General features: G+C 35.6%; 1 protein-coding gene across 2 annotated transcripts in view; it reads left to right on the forward strand.

Moving 5' to 3' along the window:
• The window catches only part of LOC150100293 (intermembrane lipid transfer protein Vps13-like), a 654,685-nt gene that overhangs the window by 267,401 nt on the left and 367,121 nt on the right, over window positions 1-20,163 (forward strand). For both annotated transcript variants that reach the window (XM_090402852.1, XM_090402853.1), the window contains one exon: window positions 1,770-1,877. In XM_090402852.1, the coding sequence (XP_090258978.1) occupies window positions 1,770-1,877 (108 nt within the window). The remainder of the gene's footprint in view (window positions 1-1,769; window positions 1,878-20,163) is intronic.

The following is a 20,163-nucleotide window of genomic DNA, read 5'->3' on the forward strand; positions in this document are numbered from 1 at the left end:
GCAGTGAACGACGAGCAATTCAAGGATATTCTAAACATGAATATACCAAATTGGGTTCTAGATCCTTTCTCACATGTAAGCGCAGCAGGATCATCAATTTTAGAAGTTGAACTCATAGAACTCACAACAAATGAAGAACTAAAAATAAAATTCAAAACTGGATACCAAGAGTTCTGGCTTCAAAAATCAATACCGACACTGTACCCTCGATTATGGGAAATAGTGCAGAAATTTTTAATTGCATTTCCATCTTCTTATTTGGCTGAGTGTGGGTTTAGTGCTGTAGTGAATTTACTATCTAAGAAAAGGAACTGATTGCATATAACTGAGCATGGCGATTTACGACTGTTTTTAACGAAAGTTGAACCCGATATTAACAAACTTTTAAAAATGCACCAGGCTCATCCTTCACATTAATTTGTTATTTTTTCTTTGTATTTTTACTTTGTGAGTTCGAAATAAACAATTTTCTAATAATACATTTGATGGTGTTTTAATTATTACAATAAGTTTCTTACTAATGTAATGCAATCTCTTAATATGCATTCCAAATTTTCATATTTAAACCATTGTATGAAACTTCACATTAATTTGTTATTTTTGCTTTGTATTTTTACTTTATAAGTTAGAAATAAACAATTTTGTAATATATTTAATGGTGTTTTAATTATTACAATAAGATTCTTACTAATGCAATGCAATCTCTTAATTGTATTCCACATTTTCATATTTAAACCATTGTATGAAACTGTGCATAATGTTATTCGAGCATACATTTTACAATCTTTATATATGGGCTACGTTTCACCAAAATCGGTATAGCAATAACTGTGTTCAAGATGAAGCACATATTGGCCACTTCTTTTTAAAAATTTAACAGCATAAGCAGTAATGTATAATTAGTTGCTATTTACATCAAAATATCAAACGGCTTGAACGCGGAAAACTATTATAATGGGGGGCATTACAAAATTTATGTCTTGCAAAGTGGGCGGTGGCCCGAAAAAGTTTGGGAACCTATGATCAAGATGATTTCACATGGGGAAGAATTATTGGAAAGCTTGATGAAAGCTGCAGAATTACTGATATTGCCAGAGAGTTTGGAATCTCACATAGTGTCACATCCAGGCTCTTGGCAGCATTTCAAATCAGTGCAGTATGTTCCAAATGTTACAAGACATCCAAATTTGCAACTTTATTCCTTCACAAAAAGAGCTTTGTTCGAACACAATTTGCTTAGTGCAGCCTTTTGCCTTTTATCATGTTGAGTGCTACTACGTGACCCTTTGAGCACAATTCGAAAATTTGAATGTACACCTGCTGTCTACTAGATATTTTCAGTTACACAAATTGCTATAAGCTGATTCGTCTGGATTTGTAGTTGTAATCTTCAGAAATAGTGTTCTTGCTTAGGTTTTGGACATCATTGTACCTTAATATGAGAACCAGTGTATTATTACTTTAAAAGAGATAAAAAATAAGTAGATTTGTAATGCAGGGACGTTGCTTGTTGAAAGTTTTTTTCTGCCTGGTAACAAAATATTTTAAGCAGTTATATTCTTAATTTAATCCTCATTATCCTATAATGCACATTTAATCCTCATTATCCTATAATGCACAACTTTCTTTTGGAGATGTATATAATGTTGTACATTATGTACAACATTATATACATGGTCACTACCAAGACTAGTTTCTTGTAAATGAAGTGCATATATAACTGTGTAATCCTTGGAAAATTTTACTAACGCTATCTTATTCATATGCAGGCATCTTTAAAAGTTTTTGACTCAGAATGGTCTGACAAGTTTTCACTTGATGTAGTTGGCAGTTCAGGAACAGTACTTACCAAGTCGAAAGATGGAAAAACATATGGGGTATGAAATGATTTTTTTTATATAAAAATGTATTATAATTTGTTTCATTTTGTCATATATTTTTGATATTTAAGAGAGAATGTTTTACAGGTAAAGAATGTGCAGTAATAACAAGGAAATTAAATTAGTTGTTAAAATTTGAAACTTACACTTATGGTTTGTGCAGCTACAAAGAATTGGCATCTTCAGATCTTAATAATCAACAAAATCAACAAGGCACATGACATACATTAGCTGTCTATACTTAACAACTGAAGGTGAGGATTAGAGAAATCGAAGTCTATGATATTAAAAGATTCAATAAGAGATATCCATACTTTGCTTAATACAAGTCCTTAGTAATTATTCAGAGATCTGTGTGAATTGATGTTCATAACCAATTCCTTTAGAAGTCTGGAAATAAAAATTTTCTTCTAAGGTTGAGTTTCAAAGGACTGGAAGGAGGGCAAGATTGTGCCACTTCATAAGGGAGGTGATAAACTACAGCATCAAATTATAGGCCTATCTGTGTGTCAGATATTGTCAATAAGGTGTTGGAGAGGCTGCTGAGAACCAGGACTCAGAATTGAGTTCACAACAATGATATTATCTTTGATGGACAACATGGATTTGCTAAAGGGAGGTCACGTTTTAGTAATCTACTGATTACAATAAGTTGATAGCTTCATTGGACTGAGGAAAGGGATACAGAGCAGTATACTTAGATTTTGCAAAGGCTATTGATACATTTTCACATCATAATAGCAGATGGCGTTGGATATTAGATTAGTGCTTAGATCGGAGACTGGCTATCTGATAGGCATCAGCAAGTTGTGTAATGAGTAGCAATATCGTGGAAGAGGAAAGTCACTAGTGGTGTGCTCAGGGCCATTGCAGTTTAACCGCACTGGAATGGGGATACCAGTTCAGTGTTTCAAAATGTAAGGTTTTAAAATTTGGGAAACAAAGATGAGATGTAGAATTTATGCTTTGTGGGGATATATTGTTGGAAGTGGAGAAAATTAGAGATCTTCGGGTGATAGTGTATAGAGATCTAAAATTTAGAGGACACATTCCCAAAACTGTGAGGACAACACAACAAATTCTGGCAATGTTGCAGAGGACAGTGACTTGTAGAAGTAAGGAGATTCTGGTACCATTTTATAAGGCTATGAGGCCACACATGGACTACTGTGCACAGATTTGGTCACCTGGTTTTCAGAAGGACGAAGTGATGTTCGAATGGGTCCAAAGGCGACTGACTAAAGTAGTTTCTGATCTTTGGAATGTCGGATACGAGAAAAGGTTGAGAAGATACAGTTTACAGAGTCTAGTGGAGGAGTGATATGATAGAGACCTTAGAAGTTAGTAAGGAGTTGTTATAGGATCAGTGTTGAAGAGGTTTTACAGAAAATGGTGGGAGATCGGGGAGAACCAGAGGTCATCCCAAGAAGCTGTATACGGAGGATGTGAACAAAAGTGTGGGAAGCAAGTTTTTTACATGTAGAGTTGTGAATGATTGGAATGCCTTGCCTGTGAGTGTCTGCAGATTATTTGAGTGTGTTTAAGGCATGCTACAATGAGCTGTGCATATGACAAAAGGATCTCCTAGATGAGTCTTTGACTCTATGAGGTCTCAGAGTAATAATAAAGCATGGTTGAAATGTTCCAGTCAACAGCATGGTTAGTATTAGAAGTATGGTTGGTCAGATCAGATCTTTCTTTTCTTTTATGCTTACAATATCTACAACATTTACAACATCTTCCTTCTTTCTCACTTCCACCAGTAGTTTTGTGGAGATATGTTGATGGTATTTTTATTATGTTGAAGAATGACCTACTAAGTCTGCAACCATTTTTTCATTCCTTTAGCTCTTAGAAACCTGCAGTTAAATTTACTTTAGAGCTTGAAAAAAGATGGAAAACTCCCTTTCCTTAATGTTTTCATCACTAAGAAACCCCCCCCCCCCAAAAAAATGGTTAAATTAAACTTTCCAAGAAAATATATTCTTCTTTAATCCTTGATTTGATTGTAAGCTAACAAAGTTTGCTCATGGAATATCATCATGACTAAGATATTCTATATACAGGCTGATGACTTCACATCAGTTGGCTAACTATCCCATATACCATATTGCATAGCATACATCTTTTTGGACATGCATAATATTAGGCATTGTGAAAAGGGCAACTACCAGACCAGTTTCGACCTTTACCTGCATCGAGACAACCTTGTTAAGAGATAAGGGTTTCTCAATGCAGAAGGCATATATTTTCTTTATACTGGGAGTGAAAAGGATTATCACCTTATTACTAAAATACTATGGATCAGCAATAGTGGTGGAAAGTTTTTTTTTTTGTAGAAGTCGCATGCAAACTTCGTTGCTTACACTTGGATTAAAGATTAAAGAAGAGTATAATTTCTTGACAAGTTTAATTTAATTTAGAACCAAATGAAAAAACTTTCTACAGTTATCTCTGATCCAGAGTATTTTAATAATAATTCATTCAACCTTCGTATCTCTTCTGGATCTGGTCCCCACTGATGAGACCTCAGTGTAGATTGAAATTGAACATGGAAGTGGGCCTTCCCATGCTAGTCTGAAATGAAGCATGCTTTGCATCATGAGATACTAGAGCATTTGATGTGAAGTCATTATACCAAGTAGCCTAGTCTTGAAGATAATTCCCACATAAACTTTATTTACTTATACTTGGATAAAGGATTATGCAAGAATACACACACACACTTGGTCGTCGACTTACGATCGACTTCCGTTCTAGCTGACAGGTCGTAAGTTGGTCTGGTTATATGCCGGCCATATGTTTATTAACAGTATTCTTTAACTTTTCTAATCTTTTTATCATCTTTATAATTTATAATTATGTATATTGTACATAATGTGAAAAATAATACTGTGCATACTGTACTGTAAACACAAAAATACAATCTAAAATTAATACAAATGAAATTTACAAATTCAATTTTTAATCTTTGCTTGTGCTGGGTTGTGGATCATCAGGGTCATGTTCTTGGGTTGAGGTAGGAGATGTTCTCTTGATGAGGAACATGCCGAGCTTTGTTTGAACAGTTTGTTTCTTTTTTTCTTCATATATCTCACAATAACAACGCACAGCATGTTGAATGATATGTTCAACCTTTGTGAATCGTTCGACATTAGGGTCCATTGCTTTTGAAACTGGCGAGATCTTCTTCTTCTTCTCTTCCATCTAAGACGGGTTGAGTCTTCTCTTGAGCAGGATCTTCCAGTCTTCTCTATTCCTTGCTGTTCGAAAAAGTTCCTTATGTGTTCTGCATCTCGAGATGTTCTTTATTAATTTCAGCCAGGTAATTCTTGGTCTTCCAGGTCTTCTTTTTTCAGTTGGAAAAGTATTGATTAGGACGTTAGGAAGTCTGTCTGCATCCATGCATACAGTGTGTCCAAACCATCTCAGTTGTTGTTTTCTAATTTTTTCTATTATTGTTTTTTTATACAATAGTTCTTGTCTGACTGTGATGTTTGTTTTCTTTTCTATCCAACTTGTTCTATTTATTTTTCTTTGAAATGAAATTAAGCATTTCATTTCAAATGCCAGCAGTTTTTTCCTCCTCTCTTTTTTTAACTGTCCACGCTTCTGCTCCATAGATGACTGTTGGTATAATTATTGCTTCATATAATTTGATTTTGGCTTGTTTAGATATCTTGTTTGTTTTCCAGATTTTCTGTAATTTTCCCATGGTGGTCCATCCTATCGCTGTTCTGTGTTTAATTGTTTTGAGTTCATCTATTGTTTCTATTAGTTTTGATCCAAGGTATATGAAGTTGTCTACTTGTTCTCCGTTTAGGGTGGCTGAGGTGGTAGTTCTGTTCCTCCCTATTTTCATCACTTTTGTCTTTTGTATATTTATTGTCATGTCATATGTTTTACAGGTTTCGTTTAACTTGTTGATCAGCTTTTGTAGTTCATTTGTGGTTCTTGCAAGAAGGACGAGATCATCTGCATATTTGATATTATTTATGTTTAAACTGTTGACATTGATTCCAGGGTCATTGTCTATTGCTTTCTTTACAACTTCTTTTTCTAGATATATGTTGAATAGGCATGGGGATAATGGACATCCTTGCATTACTCCTTTTTGGATCTCTATGGGTTCTGTTGTGAGTGTGTCCTTTTTAATTATTGCATTTGTCTTAGAGTAATATTTTATCAGAAACTGTATTATATATTTGTCTATTGCTTTTTCTAGTAGAATTTTAAGAATTATTTCTCTCTTGATGTTATCGAAAGCTTGTTTAAAGTCCACAAAACAACAATATAGTTCTTTATGGTCTTCCCAGCTGAGCTCTGCTAGTTGGTGCAATGTGAAAATTTGATCTATTGTTAAAAAGTTTCCTCGGAAACCATCTTGTTCTATGCCTATCATTTCTTCGTAGGTGTTTTTTAATCTATTTTGCATAATTCTTATGAATATTTTATAGGTGTGAGGGAGTAAATTGATTGGTCTGTAATTTCTGCAGTCTCTTTTGTTTCCTTTCTTATATATTGGGATGATCTTTCCAGTCATCTGGGATCTCTCCTGTTTGTAGTATTTTATTGAATAGGGTTATTATTAAATATTCTATTGATATGCTGCCTCCATATGACCACAGTTCAGTAGGGATAGTATCAATGCCTGGTGCTTTATTGTTTTTCATCTGTTTTATTGCGTATCTAACTTCTTCTTGTAAAATTTTTGGGTGATCATTATTTTCTTCTATTGTTGGCATTGTAGTTTTGTTTCGTTGGGAAGATAGTCTTAAAATGGTTTGACCAGATTTTTCTTATATATTCAATATTCCCGGTTTCAGTCATCTTGTTGTTTATCATTGTTACTGCTTTTGCTGAGAATTCCTTTGTAATTTCTCTTACAGTATCATGGAAGACTTTTAGGTTGTTTTGTTGGTATGCTTCTTGGCATTTCTTAGCATTTTCTTCTAACCATTTTTCTTTGGCTTTTTTGCATAGGTTATCAACTTTATTTTTTAGTGCTCTGTATTTTTCTCTATTCTCTTCATTGTTTTGTTGGTTTACAAGTATCTTGGCCTCTCTTTTCTCTTCTATGGTAGCTATGATTTCTTGGGTTATCCACTGTTTGTTTATTTTGGGTTTGGAACCTAGAGTGTCTTTTGCAATTGATAACACTGTTTCTTTTCCTTCTTCCCAGTATTTTCCATTGTTCTAGAAGATGGAGGGTTTTAATTTCAGGCACATCTGTTCTAAAAATCAACTTCTGCTTGAGCTATCTTTTAGTTTTAATAGGTTGATGTTTTCTGAATGGTTACTGTCTGGTGCATATATTTGGATTATTTTAATTGTTTGACCTTTTTCTTTTGCTTGAAGTTTGGCTGTTATTATTCTAGGAGACACTGGGTTTATTTCAATTACTGAGTGTGTAAGTTTCTTTTCAATTAGTAATGCAATTCCTTCTCTGTGTATGTTATCTTTTCTTCCTGAGAAGTACAGTCTTCCTTCTGGTAAATCCATGAATCCATCTCCACACCAATGTGTCTCTGATAAACCTAAAATACTCCATTTCGGTCTTTTTAAATTTTCCAGGCCGGTATAGTGATCTTATGTTGAGGGTGGCTACATGTTTCACATCCTTGGCTGACCACATTGCTGATTTCTCACCTACTCTATGTGGTCTTTGAGTAGGCACGTCGGTTCTCCCGTACGCAGTAGCACTGTCTCGGTTTGTAGACTTTCTCCTGCTCATGAAAGTTACTGGCATAATAATGTAGCCAGCTTGCCATGCCTCTGCTACATCCTTTGGTCCACGGCTCTTTATTCTTTATTCAGAGCAACCCATTTGGGTTTCCCCCATCCGCCACCTGGGGGATGCGCCTGGTAGGAGTGTGGTCTCCCCGAGCTTTATTCAGTTGCAAAAAAAGAATCTGATAAACTCTTTGCAGTGAATTTCTTTTCTGGCTCCTCTTCTTTCTCTCTCTCGCTTTTTCGTCTGATACTCTGTGCTTCGAATTCAATCAACTCTTCATCCGAAAGTTCTTTTATTTCACAATCTAGCAACTCCTCTACGTCTTCTATTTCACATTCTAATTTAAGATTTTTTGCAAGTTTAACTATTTTTTCCTGTAATCACTTGCAGTTCCTCTCCTTTTTCAAATCCTTCAAATGTATTCGCATAACATTTTAAACACTTTTTCCAAATTCCCAACATACAATTCTTTGTTACACATTCCCATGCAGTTGAAATATTCTTCATACACTGAAGAATGTTGTACTGCTTCCAAAAGTCTCGCAAAGATAAATCAGCATCAGGATCTATCACTTCGATGGCTTGTGCGAATGTCGTTCTGAGGTAGTGAGCCTTGAATGCTGAAATAGCACCCTGATCCATGGGTTGAATGAGAGTGGTTGTGTTAGGTGGCATAAAAACCACTCTAACATCATGTTGAAGGTCGTCCAGATGAGGAGGGTGGCCAGGGGCATTGTCTATAATCAATAAAATCTTGAAAGGGATACTTCTCTCACAATATTCACGAACCTGGAAAATAAAGCAGCAAATAAAGCAGTTCATGAACCAGTTTTCAAACATTGTTTGAGTCATCCAAGCTTTAGGGTTTGAACGGTAGTAAACGGGCAGTGTGTGCTTGTTGATGTGCTTAAATGTCCGAGGGTTTCCTGAATGATAAACAATAAATAAATAAACTTCAGTATTCCCACCAAGCAACAAAGTCAACTGATCCTTAAAAGCTTTGAATCCTGGCATCCTTTTTGCTTCTTGGTGTATGTATGTATGTACGATTAGGTACGCATTTCCATTGCAAGCCAGTTTCATCTACGTTAAATATTTGTTCTGGTAGTATCCTTCTTCTTTGATTAAAGAGTCGACTCTCAACTCAAAGACTATCAATGAATTTTTAGGCTTCATCTTCATCTGCACTTCCTGCTTCTCCTGTGACACATACATTATGCAAAGCAAATCTTTTTTTAAAACGCTTAAACCATCCAGTACTAGCCTGAAAATCTTCTGCGTAATCATCTCCGGCGCATGATTTTAAACTCTGAAACAGACTTCTAGCCTTTGCTTGCACTGTGCAAAGGCTCATGGGTGAATTTTTCTGTATTAAATCTTCCATTCACATAAACAACAATTTCTCCATTTCATGGATGGATCCCTGTCGTTGTTTGGTTAAAGTTGTAGACTTCATAGGTGCGGAACCTTTCACAGCGTCCCGAATTCTTTCTTTGTCCTTAAGTATCGTCGATACCATGGAATGTGATAACTTAAAGTCATGTGCTATTGTATTCACTTTCTTTCTGCCTTCATACTTCTGGATAATTTTCATTTTACACTCTAAATCAATAGTTTTCCTTGACTTCTTAGCTGGCGTATCTGTAGATGAAGGCATTTTCCTTTTACTAGACATTTTATGGGTAGTATTTCAGTAGAATTTTAATTACTACACCACACGCAAGAGATGCTTGAAAGCGACTGAGTGTATGTGAGAGATAGTTATCGTATGCGCAGCTGCCTGATTTATTATTAATTTATTCCTTAAATTAAGGGGATATTAAATCCCACATAGTTTTAAAACCGAATAAGAAACTCAAAGATTGGAATCAGAGAGTTTCTTGCCGAATATAGTAAACTATAAAGTATCGGCGATCACTTAGCGTGAGCTAATGCAAGTGACCCTAGTACGTAGTACAATACCGGACGACTCATTGCAAAGTGGGGAAAGTTCAGATCGCTATTCTTAGGTATTTTCCATAATGTAAAAACACATTTCCTAGGAAATGTATGCTGTTATTACATTATGGAGGAAGGTCACTACCCAGACCAGTTTCAGCCTTTTTTGAGGCTTCATCAGTGAGTAGCTAGACCAAATACCAAAGTGTATAGCAAAAAGAACTTATATACTCTATGATACGAGTTTCCAAACAGGTGCAACCATTAAGTTACTTAAGTATAAAGAGCTAATAAGCTTCATTTCAGCAATGAAAACATTACTTAAATTAAGGGGATATTAAATCCTACATAGTTTTAAAACCAAATAAGAAACTCAAAGATTGGAATCAGAGAGTTTCTTGCCGAATATAGTAAACTATAAAGTATCGGTGATCACTCAGTGTGAGCTAATGCAAGTGACCCTAGTATGTAGTACAAGACCGGATGACTCATTGCAAAGGTGAGGAAAGTTCTTGCATTAGCTCACGCTAAGTGATCGCCGATACTTTATAGTTTACTATATTCGGCAAGAAACTCTCTGATTCCAATCTTTGAGTTTCTTATTTGGTTTTAAAACTATGTAGGATTTAATATCCCCTTAATTTAAGTAATGTTTTCATTGCTGAAATGAAGCTTATTAGCTCTTTATACTTAAGTAACTTAATGGTTGCACCTGTTTGGAAACTCGTATCATAGAGTATATAAGTTCTTTTTGCTATACACTTTGGTATTTGGTCTAGCTACTCACTGATGAAGCCTCAAAAAAGGCTGAAACTGGTCTGGGTAGTGACCTTCCTCCATAATGTAATAACAGCATACATTTCCTAGGAAATGTGTTTTTACATTATGGAAAATACCTAAGAATAGCGATCTGAACTTTCCCCACTTTGCAATGAGTCGTCCGGTATTGTACTACGTACTAGGGTCACTTGCATTAGCTCACGCTAAGTGATCGCCGATACTTTATAGTTTACTATATTCGGTAAGAAACTCTCTGATTCCAATCTTTGAGTTTCTTATTCAGTTTTAAAACTATGTGGGATTTAATATCCCCTTAATTTAAGTAATGTTTTCATTGCCGAAATGAAGCTTATTAGCTCTTTATACTTAATTAATTTATTCTTTTTTTTTTTTTTTTTTGGTGGTCGTAAGTTGCATAGGTCGTAAGTCAACGACCAGGTGTATATATTATTATTATTATTAAATTAGTATTAAATATATATTTAATATCTGATCCACACACAAAAGAAAAAAGACCACAAGACCTATAGCACATTAGTGTCGTGTGTGGGGCCAAGAGGAAAAGAAGAAAGGAGGAATCTGTTCACATTTTGTTTGAACAGCTGCAGGTTGTAATCTTAGGGAAAGGCAGAGTGGGAGAGACTGTTTCAAAGATCAGTAGTAGATGGAATGGAAGAGAAGGCAGGTAGTTTGGTGAGTTTCAAGATGGACTAATGATTTTGGGGGAAAGTGGATTAATAATAATAATTATTATTATTATAATAAGGGCATCTCCGTGCAGTCCGAAGAGTCATTGTAGGAGACTCAATCTACCATACCTCTCCTTGACAGACAAGACACTCACAACTGACTCTCGTAACCCGTTCCACTCATTCACAACTCTCCAAGCAAAAAATCTAGTTCTCACACTCCTACCTCCTAACCACAACTTGATTCAACTTCCATGGATGACCCCCTTGTTCTCTTCCCTCTAGCCAAGTACTGAAACATTTCCCTGCATCTATCCTATAAAATCCTTTAAGCAACTTAAATGCTTCTATCATATCCCCTCTTTTTCTCATATCAACCATCTTCTGAAATCCACACACACACTTTCAATCTATCCTTATAGGGAACATTCCACAGGCTACTCACCGTCTTGGTCACTTGCCTCTGAATACTCTCCACTGCTTCCTCAACCCTAAGAAACCCAGGGGACAGACTTGAGAATTCTAATCCAGACATGGGCATATCACGGTCTTATGAAGAGGAATAACAACTTCCTTATCTCAGTTAATGTGTTCTTCAGTAGTTAAGTAATCTTATAGGCTACCTTAGCATTATATCTTCTAAACTTTAACTCTCTGTCTACCACCACCCCTAAATCTCTACCTTAATCTGTTTCCTGGGCTACACTTCTATCAATGTGATACACAGCTTGTAATCTATTTATCCCAAAATGCATAACTTTGTTTCTTGACATTAAACTGACACCCATTAACTTTTGCCCATGCTGACAGCCTATTTAAATCATTCTGCAAGCTCCCCACATCACCTTGATTAACTATTAATTACTCAGCCTAATTTTGTATGATCAGCAAACAACTGAATATTCTTATTAGGTTATTTCCTATATCATTCATGTACAAATTAAACAACAATGGTCCAAGCACTGAAGCTTGCTGCACCCTACTAGTCACCTGTTTTTGCCTTGATTCTGCCCCTCCATATACCACTTTTTGATACCTGTCCTGCAGCCACCCTCTTATCCATTTAACCAGTGTCAGTCCATTCCAATTTGCTCTAATATTCATAACAGATTTCCATTTGGTATTCTGTCAAATACCTTTGCAAAATCCAGCAAGTAGCCATTTCGTTTATTCAACTCTGCTGTTACTCTGTTATAAAAAGTTAGTAAATTACTAAGGTATGACCGACTCTTCACAAAGTCATGTTTATCCTCATACAGTCTCATATTTTTATGTACCCATTCTTGAATTCTCTTTTTGACCAATGGTGGTTTATTTTTATTTATTCATATGGAGTTTCCTCCCTTTTCTCCCCCATCCCTATTGGGGGCAAATTGAGCCCCCTCATAAGGTATTAAGTATTTATGACTGTAGATCTGTGTGTGTTCACATTTGCCTGCTTGCAGGATGAAAAATCCCAGATAAACTGGTGGATAGATCCTTAAGCTCCTCATGTCACTTACAGGAATCTAACCTAGGACCCCCCTTCCCCAGGCATATGGTTGCGAAGTGCAAAGCCACTAGACCAACCGTATGGACACCAATAGTGGTAAAAATACTAGATTAATCTACTACTTTTACCACCACTCCTGAGATACTGATTGGTCTATAATGCTACTGCAGTTTTAGAACCTCCATTATAAAAAGGAATTATTTTGCCCTTTCCACTGCCTTGGACTCTAACAGAGCTACAACTTGAAGAGCTTAGTCAAGGGGCATTGCCAATTCCCTTGCATGTTCTCACAAAACCTTAGCTGATATCCCATCTAATCCTACAGCTGTATTTACATTGAGATTCTGCAATATTCTAGGAACCTCCAATTCATCCACCTCTCTTCCCACATTAGTGTCTGTCACATAAGTTAAGCAGTAACCTCTCTAGGATGATATACCCTTGCAAAGTGGTCACTCAGTAACTCAACTATTTTAGCTGCTTCTGATTCCTCATGATCATCATCACTCATTAATGTTAATCTTCATAGTCATTCTTCCTCTTGCTTGCCACATAATGAAAGAACTCTTTAGGATTTCCTTTGGCCTGCTTGGCTAGATTCTTCTCATAATCTGATTTTGCCTTCCTTGTCATGCTGGTCACCTTGCTCTTTATATACCCTCCACAGCATTTTCTTTTCTGCAGCTCGTGCTTAATGATATTACTCATCCATCTAACTCCTACCTGATTAACCCTCCTTACCCTAAGTATACAATTTAATACTGCTTCCTCTAGATCAGCGCTTCCCAAACTGTGGGCCGCGGCTCCCTTGGGGCCATAGGTTTTGTTGAGGGGGGGGCATGAAATAATGAAAACAAATTTTAAATGTTTTAAGACTAAGCAGATTTTTTTATTTTAAAAGAAACATATTTAACTTTTATTATTTATTATTTCTTTTTTGTTATTTTTTATATTTTAATGGAAAAAAATCACACATTGGTGTTGTTTCACAAACTTTGCGTCCTGCGTATTTCGGCGCTTAATGAATATTAGTAAATATTGCTTATTTGTGTGTTTCATTTCAAAGCAGTGGTTAATTGTATTTACTTTGAATGCTCTCCAGGGAAGCTCCAAATCTTCCTGTCCCTTTCATCACGAGTTCCTAATCAGGGACTGTTGATATTGACTTTATATACATATCAAAACTCGTTTTATATTATCACTGTCATCCAAGCTAGTTTTCTGTTACCAATAAAAGTTTCGCATATACTTCACACATGAAAAAAAGCTTAAACAAGTTCATGTGGGGAGATAGTAACTCGCTTGCAGTAGTAAACAATTTTATAGTGGCTGCCCTTCCTAGCAGCCACTATAAAAACAAGTACTTTTATTATGCCAGTGAATAAGGTATGAGGAGTCTGTGTAATATATTTCTCAACAAATAGTACAATTAGAGACAACTGGGATAAAACACACTAATTAATGAATCACATGTCCCCTCATACAGAAACTATGCCGTATAGACTGAAACAAAACCATATGTAGCATGGGCAAACACAGTATCTAACTAAAAACTATTGTTATTAATTAAATGTGTGTGAGTTCGATTTCCCAAGGCAGCAATAAAATTCAACCGAATGTGTTAAAATTCGTAAAAGTGTTAAAACTAAGTAATATATATATAGTAAATGTTATGGCAGTTTCACATATGGAATTCGGTTGAAGAGAGTTAGCATTTCAACTCAATTGTCAGCTATGCTTTTATCTTTCGGTTGCGCGATCTTTTGTTAATACCGCACCAATCATATGCACGTTTTAATAACCCGCCTTTGCTGTCTGTTTTGCGTTAGGCTTAATTACCATAAAGGGAGAAAAGTCACAAAAGAGAAAAATGTTCCTGGTTCGGGGATTCCCTTATTCAGGGTAATATTCACTAATTTCATGTTATCGGTCTGTGGTGTGCCAGTATCGGTAAGTGGTGATATTATTTGATCTATTCTACGTTAAAAAATTTAATCCTGAGATGGATAAGTGGCTGATAAAAAAAATAAAAAAAAAAAATTCCCGCAAACAATCAGAAGAAGCAGAAACAGACTAAAAAAAAAAATACAGTATTTCATATTTTACCAGAACAGCCCGCATCGTCTTCAGAACCAAACGGTAAGAGGCAAAAAATGTAATATATGCATTTGATTTTTGCAATATTCGCTGTGTGTGTTTTGTATTGAATATAAATACAATAAATATTATAATAATATATCTCTCTATTACGATTTTTTTTCAAGGGGGGGGGGGCGTGAAATATTTTAATTTTTGCAAAGGGGGCCCTGACATCCAGAAGTTTGGGAAGCACTGCTCTAGATGAACCGTAACTATATCCCATGCACTATTAACTTCCTTACCCTGCAGTGTTTTATGCTATGGTACAGATTTAAGCTTCTTCCTAAGCTTGTCATAATCACCTGACGTGTAGTTCCACAAATATCCCTTCTTGATAGAATATTCCTCATGTTTTACAATCTCCCAAGTCAAGACTGCATGATCACTTTTGGTAATTGGAAGCAATGTTGTCACCTTGGTTATGGATAGAGCCGATGATCAGGTCCAATACGCTCCCACCCCTAGTCCCCCTCCATCACATGCTGCCTTAAGTAATTATCTGTCAGCAAGTGTATAAATTCTATTTTCCTGCCATGTGAGCTTTCTTCCTTCCAGTCTGTATCTCAGTAGTTGAAATCCCCCATAATAATCATTCGACCTGTACTCATTGTACTAATTTTCAATGCATGTCTTCCAAATCATGCTTGTGGAACTCCCTGGTCTATAGCAATAACCCACTGTATATTTTGTCTTACTGGCCTTAATCTCACACCAGATTGCTTCAAATGAACAGCCACACTCCTGCCTGTCTCCTTTTCTTTTTGGTTGCAACTCAACTGCTATCATCAGCAGTACTCCTCTCACCAACCTATCTTCTCTATCTTCCTTGAAAATACTAAACCTTTCGCATTCAATTCCTGTAACTACATCATCTGCTGTTATCCAAGTTTCACTAATGTCTATAACTTTTGGCGAGATTGCACTAATAATGCCAAAATCTTGTCCCTCTTGTTTCTGATAGTTCTGGCATTAGTAATTATCTTCCAGATTAGTATATATAAACTGCAGGACCCCTTTATTCCTCCACCCACCTTTACTTTCTGAATTGATTACCCTATTCAATATTTTTACCAGATTCTTCACTTGGTCATTCTCACACTTACTCACTCACTTCCTGAGTGCCTTCACACATACTCTTATAACATTAACAATACTTAGAATTCCTTAGACAACTATTTCACAACAATATGGAAGTGTGGTTTTCCGACTTCATAACCTTACAACATACTAGCAACTATATAAATAACAATCCCTGCTCTTCTACATAAATCTTACTTGATACATTTCTCAGCCAGTTCAGCATTCATGATCCTAGAGACTACGAATATAACCTTCTTCTTTCCTGTTAGAACTGCAAACAGACATTATTCCATGCAACAATGATATAGCATTCCTGGAGATCACATAAGGAACTTCACAACGGGACTTTCTGGAACAGGCTGACACCACGGTTAAAATCTCCTATCATCGTCGAAATACTGCTAGCGGGATATCCTTCCCCCTTTCATGGAATGGCTGGATACAGGAACCTTCTTCAAAGTGATACCGGAATAAGTCAGGAACAGAGAGCCAGAGCCCAAAGCCAGGAGCAGAGCGCCTGTCTCCTTTTTATTCTTCCTTGATGACTTTGGAACTTCTTCAAATCGACTTCCCCAGGATGTTCTACCCCCCCCTGTGAAAATCGCTGCGTCATGGTGGGAAAACCCCCTTAACTCACTGACCTTCGCACCTCGCGATAGCCTCAGGTCTACATTCTAATTCTATCTGGGCTATCTCTTTGTACAATATTGGGTCCAATCATCATCATCATCATCATTGCCATGCGTATCAAGGATTTAGGCCTAGCATGGCCTGTTCTGGCCTTAGAAGTCATCATTGAATCATTTAAGAGGACGTCCTGGTTTTCTTTTTCCTAATGGCTTGTACTTCAAGGCTTTTTTTGGTAATCTTTCTGTTTTCATTCTTTGAACGTGTTCCATCCATTTATGTTTATATTTTTTAATTTTTTCTATTACTGGTTCTTGATTTAATTCTTTCATAATTTCTTCATTTCTTTTGTGATCAAATAGGGTATACTTTGCAGTTTTTCTTATAAACTTCATTTCTGCTGTTGTTAATCTTTGCTTGTCATTTTGTTTTATTGTCCAGATTTCGCTCTCATACATTAAGATTGGTAGGGCTAACGTATTGTATACTTTTAATCTGGTTTGTTTTTGAACTAGGTTTGGTTTAAATACAGAGTTAATTATACCTGTTATTTTTAAATATTTTGCAATTTTTACGTTTATATCTTTTTCATTTTCATATGTGATCATGCATACTAGGTAGTTAAATGAATTCGCCTGTTCTAAGATCTTGTTATCTGTTACTATTTTAGTTCTTGCTGGATCTTGTCCTTTAAAAGCCATAGTTTTTGATTTTTCCGTTGATATTATCATACCATAATCTTTGGATATCTCATTTAGATCTAAAATAGCTTTCTGTAAGTTATCTTCAGAATTTGTAATTATTATTTGGTTGTCTGCAAAAAGGAGAGTGGTTAAGTTCACTGTAGGAAAGTTTAATTCCTTAATGTAAATTTTTATTCCATTTTATTATTATTTCATTTGAGTAAATATTAAAAAGAGTTGCTGAGAGGGGACATCCCTGTCAGACCCCCCCCCGCTTGGTTTATCTCTCTTGTATATGATAGATTGTGATTTAATCTTATTTGTATTTGATTATTTTCATATATACTTGTGATAGCTTTTAGGATATTATTTGGTATTTGTCTTTCTTTTAATATGTTAAATAATATGTTTCTTTTAACTTTGTCAAATGCTTTTTCAAAGTCAATAAATGCAATATGTGTTTCTAAATTGTATTCTCTTCTTTTCTCTTTCATTAATTTTAGGTAAAAGGCTGGGTCTATAAATGATCGTCCTTTTCTAAATCCATTCTGTACTTCTGAAATAAAGTTTTCGGAATATTTCATTAGTTTGCTATTTAATATTTTGCTATATATTTTGTAACAGGAATTTAGTATACTGATACCTCTATAGTTTTTAGGGTCATCTCTATTACCATTTTTTAAAAATAGGAATCACAATTGCCTTTTTCTATTCTACTGGGAGGATACCAGTTGAATAAATTTTATTTAAAAATAAACAGAGTCTTTCTTTGAATCTTGTTCTGCATATTTATATAGTTCTGAACATAGCTTATCTTCTCCAGGTGATTTTCCGTTTCTTGTTTCTTTCAGGCTGATTTCTAATTGAGTCAGATAATTTAGCAATTCATTACTGGATTACATAGTGGTGGTTAAATATTGTAGCAAATCATTCTAATATTTTACCAGATTACATAAGACACTTATGAAAAATTGTTAATTTAACAATTTTGCATTGATTTTCTTTCTCAAGTAAAATTGGTATATAAGAATTTTTTACAAAATTCTCTCTATACAAGATTTTACAATGCCAAGAAATTATATTCTTGGTTTAATCATTTATCCAAGTGTAAGCAAACAAAGTTTGTGCCTGAAGTATTTTCAGGACAGGGCAACTCATATATAGAAGCTAATTTATTTATTTATTCATATGGAGTTTCCTTCCTTTTTCTCCCCCGTCCTTATTGGGGCGAGTTGAGCCCCTCATGGGGAGGGGGAGTTATATTTATGGCTGTAGATCAGTGTGTGTGTGTGTGTTCATGGGGCTGGTTTGCCCGCTTACGGGATGAAAAACACCAGATAAACTGGCAGAAAAACCCTAGTGCTCGCACCCAAGACTGGCTAACTTGGCTATGGCTGAGGAAAATCTTCAAATTTCTCTCGTCTTCGACAGGAATCGAATCTGGGACACTTTTCCCCCAGTCATATGGTTGCAAAACGCACAGCCACTAGGCTAACTGTGCAGACTATAGAAGCTAATGACTTCACATCACTTGTCTTAGTATCCCATAATGCAAAGGACATATCCTTATGGACATGTATAATGCTGTGCATTATGGGAATGGTCACTACCCTGACATGTTTCAATCTTTATTGAGGTCTTATCAGTGGGAGCCAGACCAGCAGGTGACACTAAGGTTGAAGTAATGCAGAAATCATATTTTCATATAAGAGAAGCCAAAAGGTGTGTCACACCTCATTATTAAAATACTCTGGATTAGAGATAGTTGTTGTAAGCAAGCAAAGTTTGCACCCGAAATATCTGAAAGGATTAAACCAAGAATATAATTTCTTGGCATCTTTAATTTATAGTATAAAAAAGTGGAAAAATTCCAAACAACTATCTGTAATCCAGAGCACTTTAATAATGAGGTTTGACACCTTTTGGCTACTCTTATATGGAAATATGACTGATGCATTGCTTCTACCTTGGTATCACTTTTGGGTCTGGGTCTTCTGGAATAAGGGATGAAAGCCTTCGTTCCTGTTAGGGTGATTTCTTCTATTTGGTCTGAGCAAATGTTTGCATCAGAAGCACTGAAACAGTAATTGGACCATGGGAAAGAGGAATAGAAGTCATAGAGGTCATCCCATTTGTTACCTTTGTAGTACCAAAGGACATGAGACTGAGAACTGGTGGGTGAAGGTTGTCCTGTACAAAAGAGACGTATGAAGTTGATCCTAGTTACCAAGAGGAGAACTGACATTGACAGAATATTTGGAAGTGGGAGCTTGTTAGGCAGAGGACAAGTGTGTTGGCAATTTGAAGGGAGCTGTCTGATATTCTGGTAGAAGAGGTGTATATCATATGTCTACTCATATAGTACTTTATTTTCATCATTATCTCCTACTGATGAGACCTCGCTAAAGGTCAAAAACTGGTCTGGGTAGTTACCTACCCATAATGCATGGCATTATACATGTCCGTAAGGATATGTGCTTTGTATTATGAGATACTAAGGCAAGTGATGTGAAGTCATTAGCTTCTATATATATGAGTTTCTTTGTCCCGAAGATACTTCAGGTACAAACTTTGTTTGCTTACACTTGGATAAAGGATTTAACCAAGATTATAATTTCTTTGCATCTTTAATTTATTCAATACTCTCAAAAATAATGGAAAATGTCATCAGAAGCCTACTATCAACACTGATATATAGTTCAACTCCAAACTCAACAGACAGACTTCTCATCTTCTGTCTTTATTCCCTTCACCTCTGCTCTTTGAAATAGCCTATCCCATGCTGTTTTCCCAATTATTATAACCTTTAGATCTTCAAGAAACACATCAACACAATTCCATTATGCTCTCTAACCTTGTCCACATGTGGTAGGTCATGCCGTCTATCTGCTGTTATATAACTACGCTACTAATCATAGATAGAAAGCTCAAGGTTTTTGTAGAAAGCAAAATGTGTAAATAATAAAAATAAATTACACATCTTAAACAATGTACTGTTTTACATGGATATTTGAACAGAAGTATAGGAGTTTTAAGAATGTGGTATTGGGAAAAAAAATCCTTATTTACTTGTAGTCTTATATATTTTAATTATTGTGTAATTAATTTATTTTGTGTGAAA

The sequence above is a fragment of the Typopeltis vanoorti genome, chromosome 13 (assembly GCF_054136105.1).
Source record: "Typopeltis vanoorti isolate ZY-2024b chromosome 13, IOZ_Tvanoo_1.0, whole genome shotgun sequence".
Classification (NCBI taxonomy): Eukaryota; Metazoa; Arthropoda; class Arachnida; order Uropygi; family Thelyphonidae; genus Typopeltis; species Typopeltis vanoorti.